At 40.9% G+C, this 18,635-nt stretch overlaps 1 protein-coding gene across 2 annotated transcripts in view; it reads left to right on the top strand.

The window, feature by feature from the left end:
* The window catches only part of CPNE8 (copine 8), a 293,497-nt gene that overhangs the window by 221,715 nt on the left and 53,147 nt on the right, over window positions 1–18,635 (top strand). For both annotated transcript variants that reach the window (XM_019543521.1, XM_019543522.1), the window contains exons 11-13: window positions 1,597–1,672; window positions 10,104–10,157; window positions 12,521–12,582. In XM_019543521.1, coding sequence (XP_019399066.1) covers window positions 1,597–1,672; window positions 10,104–10,157; window positions 12,521–12,582 — 192 coding nt within the window. The remainder of the gene's footprint in view (window positions 1–1,596; window positions 1,673–10,103; window positions 10,158–12,520; window positions 12,583–18,635) is intronic.

Below are 18,635 nucleotides of genomic sequence, written 5' to 3'. Positions count from 1 at the left end.
GAGCCTCCTCCCCAGGGGAGAGAGGTGGAGGCCATCTCTTCCCAGCAGCTCGCTGCCTCTCTTGCCAAAGAGCAGGCTGTGGTCATGGAAGCCAAGAGTTCCCGATGACACCAGCGCCGCAGTATTTAGTTAACTACCTGGATCCTCTTCTGCCTCCTTAGCCCATACCCTGAGACTGGGAGGATCGAAGAGAACACCACCTGTGCCCCCAGACCCTTTAGCCCCACTCCCAAATCCCTGTAGCGCCTCATGACCCAGCTGGGAGCGCTTCGAGCTGTGTCATTGGCACCTACGTGAATAAGCAGTCTGTGGGCTGGAAGAGCTTAGGGATCCTCGCCACAATGTCCAGGATGTGGGCCCCCAGAAAGCAGCAGACTTCCCAGGCTTAAGGGGTCAGGGCAGCAGATTGCCCCCTCAGTTCCCCTCAGGATGAAAAGTTGTGTAGGTGTTTTTTGATTTTTGTTTTGTTGATAAAGGTAGGATTTTACTAAAGCGGAATGTGTATTTCTGATGTATTTTGTGGTGCTTGGAAGTCATTCTAGAAACACTGTCATTGAAAAACCTTTAGCCTTGCTCCTCTCATAATATAAAACTTTCTCTAAATTTATATTTAAGTATTTAAAGGGAAGTTAAGTACTTAAATCAGGGGAAATTTAGGTTAGATATTAGGAAGAACTTTGTTACTAGGAGGGTAGTAAAACACTGAAACAGGTTATCTAGAGAGGTTATGGACTCTCCATCCTTGGAGGTTTTTAAGGCTCAGTTAGACAAAGCCCTGACTGGGATTATCTAGTTGGGGATGGTCCTGCTTTGATCAGGAGGTTGGACTAGATGACCTCCTGAGGTCCCTTCCAACCCGAATTTGCTGTGATTCTGATTTATACTCTGATTAGGAATTGTAGTATTTTAAATATAAGTTATATAGGTAACTAAATCATAAGATTTTTAAAAATTCTATTTCAAATTACAGGTCACCCATGCCCATTAATCAGCTATTAGATGAAAGTGCCAAAAAAGCCCCGTTGAAGTGCCCAATCTATACAGATATTAAAAAAGCCAGTTGCAACTGATGCGCTGCCTCTTCTGGGCGTGCGCTGGACTTGGCATGGGAGCATGTCAAGTTTAAAGTAAAAAGATGTTTTGTTTTGTTTTGTTTTGTTTTTCTCGATATCTGTGAGTAGCCTGTGAGGCCACTGTTTTTCCTCCTCAAGCTGGGACAGGGAATAAGAGGAGTCTTGGCTTTACCCCTTTGGTGTAACAACCATCTTAACAGAACATAGGAGTGGGGTTTTTTTCTCGCCTTTATTTGGAATTGGTTCTTTGGAGTTGGTTTACAGTCTAGTCCTTAATTGTATGTTGAAGTAATATGAACAGAAAGATTCAATCAAATCTCCTCAGAATTATAATTTGGGGAGAAAGAGTAATGAACATGCATTTATCCCTAAATCAGCAGAATTGCACAGTTGTTTTGTTTAGCATCATTACTTTCTCAGATGTAAATTCATATATCAGCCATTTTTTATTTCCATTAATATACAAACTGTGCCTTTAAAGTAGTTTGTTCTGCATGTATTGATATGAAAACTTTTCTTCTAGCCATGATTTCATCGGAGAATTCACAACAAGTTACAGAGAATTGTCTAGAGGGCAATCACAGTTCAATGTATATGAGGTAACCATTTTGAATTTTTTTTTATTATTTTGAGGAAACTGATATAATGTTTTGAATTGAATTAATGTTTCCATTTTGTCCTGTCAAATTGAGCAAACTTTAAAATCAAACCAGAGTTATGCTATTATAAAAAAAAACAAAAAAAAAACCCAAAACACCAAAAAACAGAAGCTAAAAAGACTGGTTCAGAAATGTTTTTAAAAGCTATTGTTTTTTGCACAAGGGCAATATCATCATTCCTGTTCTGATAAAATTAACAAGAATTATTTTTCTTTTGTTTGATAGTTCTGTTATTGTGTATTATTATTTTCAATACAAAAGAGTTTTAATGAGTATGCATAGCAAATAAAGCACCCCTAAAATGCCCAGTTTAATTAAAAATAGTGTGACCTTTGTAACCTCAATTTAGTATTTTATATCAGTTTTTACACTAGATTTGGTATGTCCCATAACACTTTGGAAACCACCATATAAAAGGTGTCTTGGTTTCTGGAATTTGATGTGTATGTTTCAGGAGTGGGCAGAGCATACATCTTGGCATCATTTCTAGACTTGATGTGGAGACTGTAACCACTACTGATTGTGGGCCATCAAATGGTCTCAGCACAAAGGGCACCTACACACATGCCCAACACCTCCAGTGTGGGCACTTTAACTAAAGCTTGTTGAACTAAAGCTTGCTGAACACACAAGATGCTATGGGTGCTTTAATTAGAGTGGCTTCCAAAACCTGCACTAATTAAAGCGCCCGCCCAGGAGCACATGTAAAGATGCCCAAAGAATCTAAAAGGGGCTTTTGAGCTGTTCATTGTAAGAATATTCATGACACCCTTACTTTACATAGAAAAGTTTTTAGTAGTCCTTTTTGGGGTCTAGAGGTGTGTAGCCTTCTGAGGTAACATTAGGTAGCACAGTGTTGTATGGGGTTTATTATGCAAATTGAAGAGCCAAACACATTAGGTCCATTTGTGTCCTGAAGTATCAACAGTGTCTCTTTTTACTCGTTATAATAGAGTCTGTCCTTTTCGTTATGTATGGGTTAGTATATTCCCAAACATTTATATGAGACGCTTTTAATTAGCACATTGCTTATGATCACAAGGGTTCTTGGAAATCTGTTTTGAATGCATGTGCATGATGAGTGTTTGCATTCAAATTTTGGCAGTGTTTTTGGAAAGAGGGGTTATCCACTAATTCAGGAGAAGATGCAGTATCATATGATACAAATAGCCAATTATGGAACATGAATAATGAATCACAATAAGTGACTATCAAAAGCGATAATGGAGACAAGTGAGCAATCCATAAGCTGAATTTTAGACCTCAGAAGTGTGGTGGTTTGTGGGTTTTTTGTTGTTTTATTTGCAGGGGGCAGTTTCCTATAAACTACTACTGGATAATATGTGAAGAATAAAGGAGGGTAACTACCTTTAGCATTTTTTTTGCTGCCTATAACTAATGCTACCAAACAGATGTCAAAACAGGCTTGGACCTTTAAGTAAGAAGAGGAAAGGATGAACTTTGAGAGAGAGAAGTTAATCAACATTTGAGATTTTACAATTAAACAAAACCCGACCAAACAGGAAAAAATGGTGGGATTTTTAGGGGTGGCTTTATGAAGCTGTCTTCTTACTTTATGCAGGAATAGTGAAGAAGGGTCCAGTTTTATGCTGCAGTAATGCTACAGAGGACATAGAAGAGGCAACCCAGTAATTCAGGAAAATTATGTCCCTGAGCCACATGTGTGCCACCTACTTTTACAGCCAGAGTCCTGCTTGATGTACTCTCAGCAGTCTCCCTGGGCTCCTTATAGCAATGGGTAGTATAGAAAGGTCTGATCTTGGCAGTTGCCTAAGGCATAAAACCTACCTGCTTTTATAATAGGAGTTTTCTCTTGACAACTTACGGTGTCTTTTTTTAAACCTATGCAGTGCAGGTGGGAGAAGAGCCTCCTCTTGATTCTTTATACAGTCTATTTTTAATCATATTTGCTAGGTAATTATAAATTATTTCCAAAAATGACACTAGGTAAAAACAGTGGGGGATGGATCTTTTGGCCCTACAAATTGAATTAAGACGAAAGAGAATTTAGGTATTTGAGAGGGTACCTTTGGAGTGAATAATACAATATAACCCCTTATAACAAACCCCAGCTTTTAACAGTACCAATGGCAGGTACAAGATTTTTATTATTGTGTTGCAACAAAGATCTTATTTAATGAACTTTATTCCCAGTCCCATAAGGTTTTGTAATAATAAAGCTGAAGTTTTAAATTCAGTCCAATAGATGTTTGTTTGTTTGTTTTAACCACATTCAGTTGCTCATATGGATTCTAGGTTAGTAAAGGTGGGTATAGAACTAGAACTCTTAAGGATTAAATAAATCCTGTTTTCTGTGCAAATTTAATTGAACTTGAGTGAAAAAATGGGAAGAAAAGTAAAATATTGACCAGCATATCTATGTATGCTGGTTAATATTTTACTTTTCTTCCTTCCTATTTTTTTTACATCTGAGTGGTCATATATCACAACAGTGGCAAGTTTAATTGTTTGCTGATGGCATACAAAAATTAATTTTGGAGTTTATCTTTCTTCCCTGTCTTTATGACCAAATTTTTCCAATATATTGCATTCTATTAATTAAGATTCTCAGAATGAACACTGTCATTCCTTGTCGTTCACAGAACATGTTGGTTTTATACAAAAATACTTGGCTGTGAGCTATATGGATTCCGCTTAAATTGTTGTCTGTTAGGAGAAGTTGATAAACCTCATTAATAAAATAATGTTTTTGCATCCACTTCCGTGTGCAATTTGAAAATGTATTTCTGTTTCTCCCAGAGTATTCCTACTGACTTTGACATTAGAGAGTGGATATATTCAGAAGGGAAACTGGTTTTCTGGTTCGTTTTATATTTGGCTAACAACATTTTTATGCATTACTGTCCAGCATCTCTTTAGTTACTTATAACTTGTTGAGAAAAAGGGGTTTTTTGTGGTATCTTTTAGTGAGTTCACTGTATAGTAGGGCTGCACCAATAACAATTTTCTTGGCTGCTACTGATAGCTAATTATTAACCAGCCATATCAGCTGATACCAATCCAATAACTGATTTACAGGAATGCAGCCAGGCAGTGGGGACAGCAATATTGTACAGGTAAGTCTGTGGAGGGAAAGGGTGGGGAGTAGATTGAGGTCCCCACAGTGAGGGAAGGAGAGGGGCTAGGGCTGGGGGCACTGCCCAGCCAAGGCAGTGAATAGGACCTGGGGCCAGTGTGGGGAGTGGGACAGAGCCACGGGCAGCTTGTCCAGGAGATCAACGTCCCAGCGCTTAAAAATGGTGATGGGGGCATGTGGCAGGCCACCTTTGGTGCCTGCCACTTTAAGGGCAGAAAACAGGCAGCAGCCAGGTACCTGATGAGGGCAGCCATTTTGGACCCAGGGATATAAGCTGGGCTGCAGTTTGCTGCAAGAGAAAGGAGGTAACATTAGGCTGAGAGGCTGCTCTGGCCATAGTCAGGAAGTAAGGGCAGGAGCTATGGCAAAGAGATGACCCCTTGTCCTGAGTAAGATGTAAAACTGCACCCTGCTGGGGAAGGGTGGTCTGGTGATGCTCCTAGTGGCGAGAGCCCCCAGGAAATGCCAGGCCAGTTACCTCCCTGGTGAAAAGCAGGCCAGGGCAGCTTTATAACTCCAGCTTCACATCCCTGGTGGTGTTCTAACAAGCATGGGGAGCCCAGAGCTCATTAAGGAGCCCTGAGGCAGAGCTCAGGCTGGAGGAGAGACCTGGGGCCATGCCCAGGCAGTAGCTAAGCCTGAAGCCTGGTGAGGCCAGTTGGAATGAGAGTGGCTCCTGAGCAAGGGCAGTATGACAGAGGCTAGGTGAGAGCCAGTGGAGTGAGTGAGACCCCAGTGAGAGGGGGATGGCATGTGAATATTCCTCTGGGGCTGTAGAAAGAGCTACAGCTGTGCCCAGTTTGCGCCGGCCATAGGCCAGAGAAGTAACACCAGAGTAACATCTGTGAGGCATGTGAGGGACCCATTGAGGGGAGTTCGGAGCGGGTATTAGGCCCTTGTCAGCAGGGCAAGCAATGGGTAGCATCCTGCCTTAGTAATAACTCTCATATTTTTCCATCAAGGCATGGCAAGAGAAGCTGGCAGTTGCCCCAGGAACAGGGCTGCCAGCAAAGACCTAATGAGGAGGCCACCCTGTTACAAGGCACTTGAACTAAAGCACGTCTTTGTGGGCTCAGGGCTCTCTGTTCTGCTCCCTTTGCCCCAAGAGCTCCATGTTGCCTGCATGTCCCCTGCCTACCTGGTAGCAGGAGGTACAGCTTGCTGCCCCCACTGCTGCTGGGCAGGCAGGTTTTGTGTAGCCAGCATGGGGCCTGGAAAACAATGGCAGCATAGTGGAGAGCCCCAAGCCCAAGCAGGCAGCCCATGCCCACCCAGTGCACAAATCTGGGGGGGCACATGACCCCCCAGTGTCTCCTCTGGGGAGTGCATGCAGCAACGGGGAGCCTCCCTCTCCCTCCTTGTGCCCATGGATGCACCACCCATGGCTCCATCCTGCTCCCGGCCCCAGGTCCCATTCACCACCATGGCTGGCCAGTGCCTCTAGCCCCAGCCCCAGTCTCATTCTCTCACTCACCATGGGGGCCCCAGACAGAAGGCATATTGTATTAACTGGTGACATTATTGGCTACACCAACCAAAAACAAAATGCTGATAGCTGATAATTTTTATTTTCCTTTTATTGGTGCCAATCTGATACGGCACCAATTTATCAGTGCACCGCTACTACATAGTTGTAAAAGAAGCTTGACAGTCTTTCAGGCACATACTTCTCTTCCTCACATTGGGACAAGAAGCAGATTTAGCTTAAGCTTAATAGCAGGTAGAACAAAAGCCTATGTTACGCCAAACATAAATGAAAGCAAACTGCTTAAAGGAATGAAGAAGAACTGTAAAACAGAAGCAAAAACATCTTATAAGGAGTGTCTGTAAAGCAAGAAAAGTGGAGTTCAAAAGGTAATCTGATTAGTGGAAGAGCAAAATTATTCAAGAAGAAAAAAATTATTACTTGTGGAGTAAAAGAGACATTAGCAGACACTGCAGGCAGACAGTAGGTATATTTATACAAGATGGTTAATGCCTGTTGGACTAATTGTACTGCACATTAGTGCAGCTGGCAAAAAGCATGCTAATGCGCAGTAGATTAGTCCATTATGCATTAAGCATCACACAAAAAGTGTTCATGTGCGCTAATGCACAGTAGCACCAATTACAGTACATTAATTTAATGCATCATAATTATGGCACATTAATGAACACGTAGATGTGCCCACTAGACTGTTGCCCTGTGGGGTCAGGCCAATTCTGAGGATCTCACTATTGTGCTGTTAGACAGGAGGGTGTGACACAATTGCATATACAAACACAGAAATCAATTAGGTACACACACACACACACACACACTCTCTCTCTCTCTCTCTCTCTCTCTCTCTCTCTCTCTCTCTCTCTGTACCTGTCTCTCTACCAGCTCAGGCACATACACATCCAAACCAGCCTAGGTACATGCATACCTATTACCAATTCAAGCACATACACACTAAAAATTAGACAAAAATCAGTTGTCAATACCCACATACTCAGTATGCATACACAGATCACTAATTCATATAACATGCACACACACACAACCCACCTACTCATAGGTAAGTTCCTAACTTGGGTGGTATGATATGTATGTGTGTGCTTGGAGTACCTGGGATACTTGGGGGAAGGTTAAAGTGAGAGAGAGAGAGTTAAAGTGTAGGGAATGAAAGTTGCCAGAACCAGGATTAGAACCGGTGGACTGGAGAGAAGCAGCTGACTGAGGAACTGAGGCTTGGGTTTACTTAAGATCAAGTGGCCCTGGGATTACTTGGGGTTACTGGTGCAAGGGAAAGAAAAAACCCCCAAAAAACAGCCTGGTGGCCAGGAAAGAGAGAGAGACAGAAACCTGGGAGTTTGGGGCTGAAAACTGAGGCAGACAGCTGAGATATTGGGGAGGGGTGGGGGGGAGATAAGTGGTGGCAGGGAGGAGACAGCCAGGAAGGAAACTGAGGCAGAAACCTTGTTGCTCAGGGCAAAAGGAAAATGCAGTGGGGATAAGATGGTGGCAAAGAAAAAGGGGGGTTGGAGGAAAAGAGGTGCTCAGCACAGGTGTTGGAAGTGGCAGTGAGCCAAAAGCAGGAGAGGGAGAAATGAGACAGAAGTTAGAGGGGTGAGGAGCAGAGATTGGAACAGGGCCAAACCATAATAAAGCAAAACCCAACTTAGGGGTCCAAATAACAGTTTTATTAAACAGACAATACGCTACGCAGCCCCATGAAGTTACACACACACCCCCACACCCACACCCAGGAGAAGGAGACTCAGTGGAAGGGTTGGAGTCCAGGTAGGGAAGAGAAGCAGAGCCCAAGTCCTTGGTTGAAGAGGGGGTGGGGGTGATAGCTACCTATCCAGGCTTGAAAGAGGTCTTTGTCCAACAGGCGTTGTCCAGAGGGGGTTGCTGGCAGGGCCTCTGGGTGGATAGGTGGTGTGGCATGGTGCTGGTCCAGATGGGGAGGGTGTCCCAAGGAGTCAGTCTTCACTACCCCTTTTTATGGGGCAGACTACCTCTGATCTCCTATGGGAGGGCCTGTCCAGGCAAGTTCAGTCCTGTTCCAGAGGACTTCAGGTGTTCTTAGTAAGCATGTGCAGCCTGGAACAATGGTGGGTTGCCTCATCTTTTGTTTCTTGAATGCTGAGGGTGGTTCCAAGGGCTGGGTCCTTGGTCCCGGTATTGGTGTTGATGGTTCGGTCATTCAGAGGGAGCTATTTTTAGACGTACTGCCATTGTCTCGCAAGCACCGTCATTCATCCCCATTCATTCAGGAACCAAGTTGCATAGGAGGGGTAGGTGTGAGTTATGGGTTACAGAACCAGCCCTGGGGACAGGATGGAGACTTGACATCAACAAAATGGAAACTTGACATGACTTACGCTAACTTACATATGTAGGCCTAAATCATATAGTACCAGTAAAGAGAACAGTTGTTGTGTGAAAAATGTTCTCTTATCAGTGTTTGTGCATCTGTCCTTTATATTTGTTCTGTGAGAGTTCATTTGGCTTGTGCGGTCTTTGTCTAGTTCACCCACATAGTTTTCTTGAGGGTATTTGGTGCATACCAAATTCTGCAATAGATGTGTAGGATCCTTGGAGTTTGGTGGTTTTGTTGTAGGGGAGGTTGATCATGGTAATAGTAAGAGGTATTGATGGGTTTTGAATTTATTAATGAAGGCTTGTGTCATATCTATTGTCTGTTAATTACTGGCAAGTTGGGCCAGTTTTGGGGGTGGTTTGAAGGCCAGTAGCAGGTGTGGGAAGGTGGGAGAGGGTTTCTCCCAAGATTTTTTTTTTTTTTTTTTTTTTTTTTTTTTTTGGAGTATAGGCTGTAGTTTGATCCATATTATATGTTGTTTGATCCATATTATATGTTGCAGTGTAGGATGGTATGTAACAACTAGGAAAATGTTCTGAAAAATGGTTCATTCATTTCTCAGAATGACCTCTATCGAAAATATGGTAGGTGGTTCAACAGAAATCATTGTTGGAAACGCCATCTCCGTGAAGAATTGGAGAATATGCCATCCTCACACAGTCCCTATATACTGGCCAGATGATACATTTCTACCATCCTTGTAGAGCAACTGAGCAAGCTCCAAGCAGGGCTGCCAGGTACTCATGTCAGTATTTGTACTCACAGCAGAAAATACTCATAGCAGTATTTTCTTTGTAGTGGGTCCTCATAACCACCAGAGGCTGCTGTTGTGCAAAGTACCAGAACTGGGAGTAAGGAGATGCTTTCCTGCTGTCCAAGTAGAATGGAGAAGGGTGAAGAAACAAATCTAGGCATGATGAGGCAGGGGGCTGAGAGATAATGGATTAGAAGTGGGAAGGACAATGGCATAAAGCTTAGCAGGTGAAGAAACGAGACTTCCAGAGCCTGGTTGAAGAAGTGATCGAACTCTGAAGTGCATCTGATGTCAGTGAGTGCTGAACTCTGACCAAATAAAATCCTATACAATGCTAAGTTCCCTGAAAAACAGTCATGGGCATCTCAGATGGGACATCCACAGTTGATGTTCATTATTTGCTTTAATCTCTCTGTTCTTCATTCCGTATTTGTATATTGCAACTAACAGCATGTTAGATACTGGGTTATTGTGAAGCTAAATTCAGTTTTTCTGAAACAAGCATGTGCCCCTGTGCTGGGGACCACAAGTGAATTGTATGCCTGATATATTTAGCATGTACCTGGATAGACTACTTTAAAGCATCTTAACAATTTTCAGTATGTCAGATACATAAATTATTTCTGTTGGTTTCATTTACTCTTCCAGGTGATAAATCCAAAGAAAAAAGGAAAAAAGAAAAAGTATATTAATTCTGGAACAGTAAGTGAATACTTTTTTTAGTAATTGTCCTTCCCAACTTAAACTCCTTCCGAGCTTGAACTCCTTCAAATAAAATGTATTCAAGCTACAATTTGTCAGTGTAAAAGCAATACCATCTTTTAAAAATGTAACATTAAACATTTCCTAGAACAGTTTTTCTTCTTTCCCTTTTCTCTGATTACATGACTGATGTCTACAAAATCTTTATCCAAAATGTAACATTGAGTTCCCTGGGAGTTCAGAATTAGGCATAGCATAGTAAAAGCCAAAAGTGCGGAGTTGTTGGGCTGGACAATATTGATTTTTATTTGAAATCTAAAATTTATTTCGTTTTTAAGAATTTGTATAAATGTGTATTTATTCATTTGTGTTCTGAGAAATGAACAAAACAGGGATGAGTGTTCATGCCTCCAGTGGTTTAACAAGGAAGATTCTAGGTCTTTAATTTGGGGTTAGAAAGAAAGTTAAGAAACGCAGTGACTACACTTTTTAATAGTGTTTTTGTTCTTTTTATTCATTAAAGTACAAGCTGATAGCTAATGTTGTTTATTTTCTAATAAGACAGGAGCCCATTTTTTCTCAGTTGTGATCAGTTTGATCTATTATAAAATCTGCAATGCTGATGTAATATTCAGGCATCCAGGAAAATCAAGAATAAATATAATGGTCGAGAATTTCCATTTCAGAAAGTTGAACCAAAATACCAATTTGAGCCCTAATTTTACAAATACACATTGCTTATTTGGACTTATATGAGCAGCCCCAGTAAAGTGGCAGGACTTTTTGTGCAGGATTGCAGTCTTGAAGTAAAAAATCCTCGCTTTCAGGTTCTTTTTATGATTTTGTTTATAAACAGAGCAAGTACCATTTGTCTTCTCTATACATATTCGTAAACAATTCAGAATAGGCTAAACCAGCAAGTCTAGTAATTTGTAAGGATTTTATTCAATGAACAATTACCTTTCATGTTGGCATTTTGTTAGTATTCATGTTGGCATATGGGTAGGTTTTAATATGCTGCCGCAAAGTAGTAGTATGATGCACCAATGTATTGGGCATTGAAGGAAACAAGGAACCAAACTGTTGTGTTAAATCTGTATTAAAAGTAGAAATAGAATTTGATTATGAAGCTTTGTTAAGGACCACTCTCTAAAAAGAAAAAGTACAGTTATTTTATATGTCCATTTCCATCCTGGCTATCAAAAAAGAGTCTCCTTGTATTTGTGCAATCAAATTATTCTAATACCTGTTTCTACATGCCTTCATACTTTGCAAACAACTATGAGTGCACTTTTTTTATGAAAAGCTGATGGAGTAATAAGACAGCCTCCCCCTTCCATACACCATCTAAAATGATGATATTTAATTTACAAATTACATTCAAGCAAACTATTACTAGCCTCTAGAATTTAGTTCACAAAAGGAGAATATGCCTTATAGCTTTCATATTCTCAGATCACCAAAGTTTAGAGATGATGCATGTCAGAGCAAGTGAAAGAGAAAGGTAGCTAGTGCTGTAGTAGCAGTGATTTTCTGAATACTGATTATATATAATAAAGATTTTGTGATGTCTTCTGTTGTGGTTGTCTTGGAGGTAAAGAAAAAGTTGTTTGCCTCTCCTGTAAGCTTCGTCTGTGTCTCAGTCATTAAGATTTGTTTTGCCTAGTTAAATTAAGCTGTCTTCATTGAGAGGCATCCCTTATTGTGAGGAGACTTCACATTACTTTATAAGTAAAACAGAACAGACTTAGACTTAGGATACTGAAAGCTGGTGAAGAAGAAAGTGCTTAAGCTTTAAGCTTGACATTGATAGGCAGGGAAAGAAATTACTTAAAATAAAACATATTTCTTGTTCTATATGTTTTTAATTCATTGGGTTTTTTGTTGTTGACTTAAGTCATTACCCAAAGGTCTCTTATTTTACTCTAAAATGTGAAGTGATCTGTAATATATGTAGGTAATTTTAATATAGTTTGTCAATTACGGTTGAAGTTCTTGTGTAATGGGTCAACTAGGTTTAACATTTGACATTACTGTGCAACTTGCAGTGACAGTGATTCCCACCAGGTTTATTTTCTATCTCATGTGAAGCAACATTCCCTGAAGTTCTTCCTCATCCCACACTCTTTCACTTTAGAATAAGAACCAAGTCATTGAAATTATTTGTCTCATGATGTCTCCATCTTTCCAGGAGACATTTATTGGAAATATTTGATGAACATATTTTCTCCTTTGATCCCTTATAATGGGAGAAATTTCATAACTATTAGCTTCTAAAAATGTTGTACCTGACTTTTTTTTGTAACTTGTGTTTCACGTGAAGAATGACAATTCATGACTGATTCTCTTTTATTTACTTATAGGTAACATTGCTTTCCTTCCTAATCGAAACAGAAGTTTCATTTCTTGATTATATTAAAGGCGGGTAAGTGATTAATTGTGCTGTCAGTATATAATTCACTAAGAACTGGTTATTATCTGTAACAAGATATCTCTTGTTACAAAAGGTAAAAACTTACAGAAAGATCTGCCTACCTGCATAGAAAATTGTATTTGTGGTTTGGCTTAGGTTTTTTTAAATCTGCGCATTCCTGTGTGTTAGTAATAAAGAAGGCAATACTGAAAAAGTGCATCATGCACTCGGGGCAAAAAGTGATGTTGTCTTTAGCTATTAGTTTCCATGAAAGTTGATTCCACAGTTTCTAGTATGAAAGCTGTGTTGCCTACACAGACAAGTTCCAGTGTCCCTATGGAGCTGAGTAGTTGATCAAAGTCTTCATCATGGAGGTTTAGGTAGCTTCTTTAAATATTCTAGGCCCAGATTATTGAGCACTTCAAAAATAAGAAAAAGACCTTGAACTTTTCTCAGTATTCTGTATGAAGCTGCTGTAGAGAACAGAAGCTGGGTTTGATGTTATGAGAGGAGGTTGTGCAAAATTTGGACTTTTCCAATGGTCCAAAGACTTTAGGGTCAGATGCAGATCAGGCTTATGGATGCCTGATACTTAGGCTACAACACTCCCTAAAGATAGGCATCTTTCCCCAAGAAAGTGATCCAAATAGATGAGGTACTTATGCTCTCTAAACAGTCAAGGAGCAGTTATCTATAATCTCCCTTGAGGTATTTGAAAACTGTTACCATATCCCTCCTGAGTCTTCTTTTCCCCAGACCAAATAACCCTTTTTCTTCCAGCTTTTTTCGGAAGTTGTGCTTCCCATGCTTCTAATCATTCCTCTTGCTCTCTACTGGATTCTTTCCAATGAGTCCATGTCCTTCTTGAAGTGAACTGTTCTAGAATTCTCCCTATAACTACTTGTACTGCACCTCTCTTGCTAGAAAATATTTCATATTCCTCTTCAGATTCAGACTACAAAAGGAAAAACATCTTCCCTTGCTAGGTCCACCAGGGCATTACTCTGTGGCCATAGTTGTATGTCTAACAATGCTCGTTGGACTTTAAAAGCGCAGGTGACCCTCCCCCCACTGCTATTCTGTGTGGGTGTGTGTGTGGGGGGGGTGCGTGTGTACATGTGCATGCATTGGCAGCCCCCACTACAGCACCATGTGCAGGCAGCCTCTCCCACCACTACATTGTATGTATATGCTGGCAACCCCCGTCCACCACTACCATGTGCATGGATGGGTGTCCCCCTACCCTGAGTTCACTGGCCATGGGATCTCCTGTTGTCCCATGCTGCAGACTCCCCAATTCAGTAATGGACCCACGCTTTCCCAGATCCTCCTCTTGCTACCAACATACTTGTAGAAATACTACTTGTTACCCTTCGCATCCCTTGCTAGCTACAGCTCCAATTGCACTTTGGCCTTCCTGATTTCATCCCTGCATGCCTGAGCAATGCTTCTATATTCTTCTCTAGTTATTTGTCCAGGTTGCCACTTCTTATATGCTCCTTTTTTTCATTTAGTTTACTGAAGACTTTCCTATGAAGCCAAACTTGTCTTCTGCCACACTTTTTAGTCTTCCTGCACATCAGGATAGTTGGCTTCTTGGCAGCACAATCAGCTCTCCTGGACTCCTCCCACTCAGTCTGGCTTCTCTTGGGATCCTGCCCATGAATTCCCTGAGTGAGTCAAAGTCTGCTTTTCTGAAGTCCAGGGTCCTCACTCTGCTGCTTTCCATCCTTTCTTTCCTCAGGATCCTGAACTCAATCATCTCGTGGTCACTGCTGCCTAGGTTGCCAACCATTACTACATTACCCCCAATTCTTCCCTGTTTATGAGCAGCAGGTCAAGAAGACCATGGCCCCTAATTGGCCTCTCCAGCACTTGCACCAAGAAGTTGTCCCCAACACTCTCCAAAAATTTCCTGGATTGCTTGTGCACTGCTGTATTGCCCTCCCAGCAGATGTCAGGGTGATTGAAGTCCCCGATGAAAACCAGGGCCTGTCATCAGGAAGCTTCCACTAGCTTTTTGAAGAAAGCCTCATCTACCACTTCCTCCTGGTCTGATGGTCTATAGCAGACCTGCACCACATCACCCTTGTTGCTGTCCCCTCTGACCCTAACTCAGAGACTCTCAACAGGCCTGTCTCCAGTTTCATACTGGAGCTCTGAGCAATCATATCCCTCTTTTACATAAAGTGCAACTCCTCCTTCTCTTCTCCCCTACCTGTCCTTCCTGAACAGTTTGTACCCATGCATGGCAGTGCCCCAGTCATGCAGGCTATCCCACCAAGTCTCTGTTATTCCAATCGCATCCTAGTTTCATAACCGTGCAAGGACTTCCAGTTCTTCCTACTTGTTTCCCAGGCTCTGTGGAAGAAAGCTGTGTGCTAGTACTGTAGACTAGGGGTGTGCGAAATGGGTCATATTTGATTTGGATTCAGCCTGAATCAGGAACAGTGATTCAATTAATTGATTCAGATCACTGTCCCAATTCAATTCAGCCAAATTTGAATCTGAAGATTCGATGCTGATTCAGAGAATCAGTGATTCGGCCATAGACACAGCTTTAAATGTTTTTTCTATATACTTCAAAGTACCAGCTTGTGAACGCTGTGATGGTGGAGTGGATGGAGCGTCCCACAGGAGTGCGGGGGGGGAGGGGGTCCCCCGCATGCTCAGTGGTGAACCTGGAATTGGACTGGGAGTACTGGTTCACTTCTGAGTCTGCCACCGAGCATGCAGGGGGACCCCTCTGCAACCCCCCAACTCAGTGTTCGGCCTCAGGGGGACCCCGGGTGCCTCCCAGTCCCAAGAGGCACCAGTCACCAAGCTGAAGGGGACACAGGGGCCCGTGCACTCCCTGGTGGACCGGAATTGCTTCTGGTTCACTTCCAAGTCTGCTGCCGAGTGTGCTGCGGACCACCCCCCACCTCCGTGCTCCTGTGGGACGCTTCATCTGCCCCAGTATCTCAGCATTCACAAGCCACTTGGTATGTTGAGGTATGTAGAAAAAACATTTAAAGCTGTGTCGATGTCCGAATTGTCAAATCTTTCCAAATCTCTCTGAATTGATTTGGAGGGTTCCGATTCAATTTGGAGAAATTAAAGGGTCTCCTGATTTGATTCAGAATCCAAGATTTGGCTACTGAATTGAGCCGAATCTCTGTCGAATCAAATCGTGACCAAAGATTCATGCAGCTCTATGTGGGCTGTCCAGGAGTCTCAAGGCAGTATTCTGGGGTGGGGGGGGAACCCAAATCCTTAATTTCTGTAAATTATTTTTTTGTTTCTTTTTAACTATAATATACAATATGATTTTAATCGTTAGTCTTAAGACTAAAGGTTAGAATCATTTCATCCTTAAACAAGTATAATTTCATTATTTTAGTTTTAGTCCAGAGTACAGGTTTGTCACTCTTTTTTTTCTGTATAGTAACAAAAAAGCACCCACTTTGAACACCTTCAAGACGCATTTGGATGCTTATCTTGCTGGGATCCTATGACCCCAGCTGACTTCCTGTCCCTGGGGCAGGGAGCTGGACCTGATGATCCTCCAGGGTCCCTTCCAGCCCAAATGTCTATGAAATCTATGAAACATGTCAACAAATTGTAGTGTGTCAGTGTCATGTTCTCTCTCATTTAGTTAGCTTAAGGGGAAAAAAGGTGATCCTGCAGCAAATGCAATATTCGCTTTTTAAAGGTAGATATCGATACAGTGTTGCATATTCAAAACTTACTTAAAATTGATTGGACATGGTTAGGGTTAGCATTCATATAATGGAATTCTTGACAGATCCTAACTAACAAATGGGAACTAAAATATTAAGTCCCTGCTTTCATGCAGTTTTGTTTTGAATTCTTTCATCTAACTGGATGTGCCATTCTAAATGTTAATATTATTGGGGGGGTTTTAAAGAGTCTTGGATAAGATACTAATTTCTTTCGTGGCTTTCTTTTTTTAGTTCACTCCCCCTTGCACTCTGCTATAATACTTAACAATGAATTGTACAATGGACTTGGGTGCAGAGATTTTTATTGCATATCAATAAAGATATCAAATCTTTGTATCTGGGTTTGTTCACTATCATAAATCCATTGATTTTTTTTTTTTTTTTAAATCAGACACTTAATGCTTCCCACTTTTAAGTAGTCAGTTTATTAGAAATAAACATCTGATTAAAATTTGATTTATTCTTCTTTGCCTGATCCTATGAGGTGAATAGCAATCTACATTCTTATCCGAAAAACTTCAGAAAGTATAAAATGCCTATGAAATGTGGGGAGTATGGCCTGGGAATTAGATAATGGCTGAGATGGGAATGCCCCTGTTTCTCTGAATGACCCAAGTTAGGTTGGCAAGTAGAATGAAATGGAACATGGCCCTAGGAGCTAGGGAATCCAAAGCAGACTTTTGTACCAAAGTTTGTAGTTCACATGGTTATAAAACAATCTTTCTAAACCCAAGGACAAATGCAAATTGATGCCAGGGTATGTCTGTGTGTGGAAATAACTTAAAACAGCTCTGAGAGAGAGAACAATCTAATTTATCTCAGTATGGTGTTGACTGAGGCATAAGGATAATTTTTTTGATACCAACATTGTTGTCTATTGATCATTTAATAGAAAAAAAATATTGAAACAATCTACAATGAAGCAACTACTTGCTGCAAAAGTTTGTGAGCATGAGAAATCAGGGATTCAGCCACCTTCCCATTACAAAATTAGCCATACCTTCACTTGCTCAAAAAGGTGAAGAGTAAGGAAGAAACACTTTCCTGCCTCATCTGCCTCCAGGTTGTCAGAAGTAGATACCCAAACGTACCAGGGAATCGGAAACTCTAAATGTCCACTGTTCAAATTGAACTGTTACATGTATTTGTCATCCATAGTTTCAATTATCCACATGTATGAAATGAGGGAACAAAGACTTTGATGCCACTGCTGTGTAATTATGGGGGTTTAGCTGCTTATCCCATCATGTTTCTGTGACCTTGGTGTATAATTGTAAGTAATGAGATCAAATTAAGAAAAGGAAAATGTAGTGCTATTAGAAAAGATTTTTATGGTGGCTGCTAGACAAAGGAACAGTCGTCAGAGGGTCATCATATAATTTCTATTAATTGAAATTGTAAAGATTAGACGGAATGAAATGTAATGCACAATGGGATTGCATAGATGATCTAATAGGTGGTTCATAGGTGATACATCGAAGAGCTAAGATTCTGTTATGCCATTAGGAGATATGTAATTGTTTTATTAGGTGAAAGCAGAAAAATAGACAAAATTACACCATTTCAAAAGAAAATGTTTTTCAGGGTTTCCTTCAAAGCATTAGGATCTTTATAAAGATCCAAATATTAAACTTGGATGACTTTTATGATAATCTCAGTTGTAAGCATATTGGAGATTATAAAATCTTAAATTATATTTATTTGAGATTTCAAAGTCCCAGTCTATAATAGGTCTTGAACAGCATTGTAAACCTTGTCTTCAAGTCTATATTATGTAATATCAAGGGTTTGGGGGTTTTTTTCTATAAATCATGTACCTTTTATAAAAACTAAAAAGTTTACTATTCCTGGTAGGTCATTTGCCATCATAGGTCTGCATTATAGAATCTTTATGAACATAGTCCAAGTAGAATTTTATAGATTAAATCATATTTTGCCTCCTTTCAACTCTTCTGTTTAGTTCAGCCAAGAACATGGTTTCTAGGCAGTTGCTTACAGTGCGTAAAGACAACTGGGAGACTGAAATTAATATTGTAAACAATATATGGAAGAACAAACAATTCTGGCTGAAACTTTTAAAACTCATACCATGCATTTTTGTAGTTATGAGAGGTTTGTCCCCATTTGGCGGCTGAATCTCCAAATCCAAATCGAATCAGGAGACCCTTTAATCTCTCTGAATCGAATCTGAACCCTCCAAATCATTAATGATGTGGACATTGGCGTCAGAAGTGGACTGGCCAAGTTCGCCGATGACACCAAACTTAGGGGCAAAGCATCCACACCAGAAGATGGGAGGGTGATCCAGGCTGACCTGGACAGGCTCAGCAAATGGGCAGA

The sequence above is a fragment of the Crocodylus porosus genome, unplaced genomic scaffold (genome assembly GCF_001723895.1).
Source record: "Crocodylus porosus isolate Cpor-Errol unplaced genomic scaffold, CroPor_comp1, whole genome shotgun sequence".
NCBI classification, from domain to species: Eukaryota; Metazoa; Chordata; order Crocodylia; family Crocodylidae; genus Crocodylus; species Crocodylus porosus.
The sequence above is the reverse complement of the archived record's forward strand: the minus strand, read 5'-3'. Positions and strand labels throughout refer to the sequence as shown.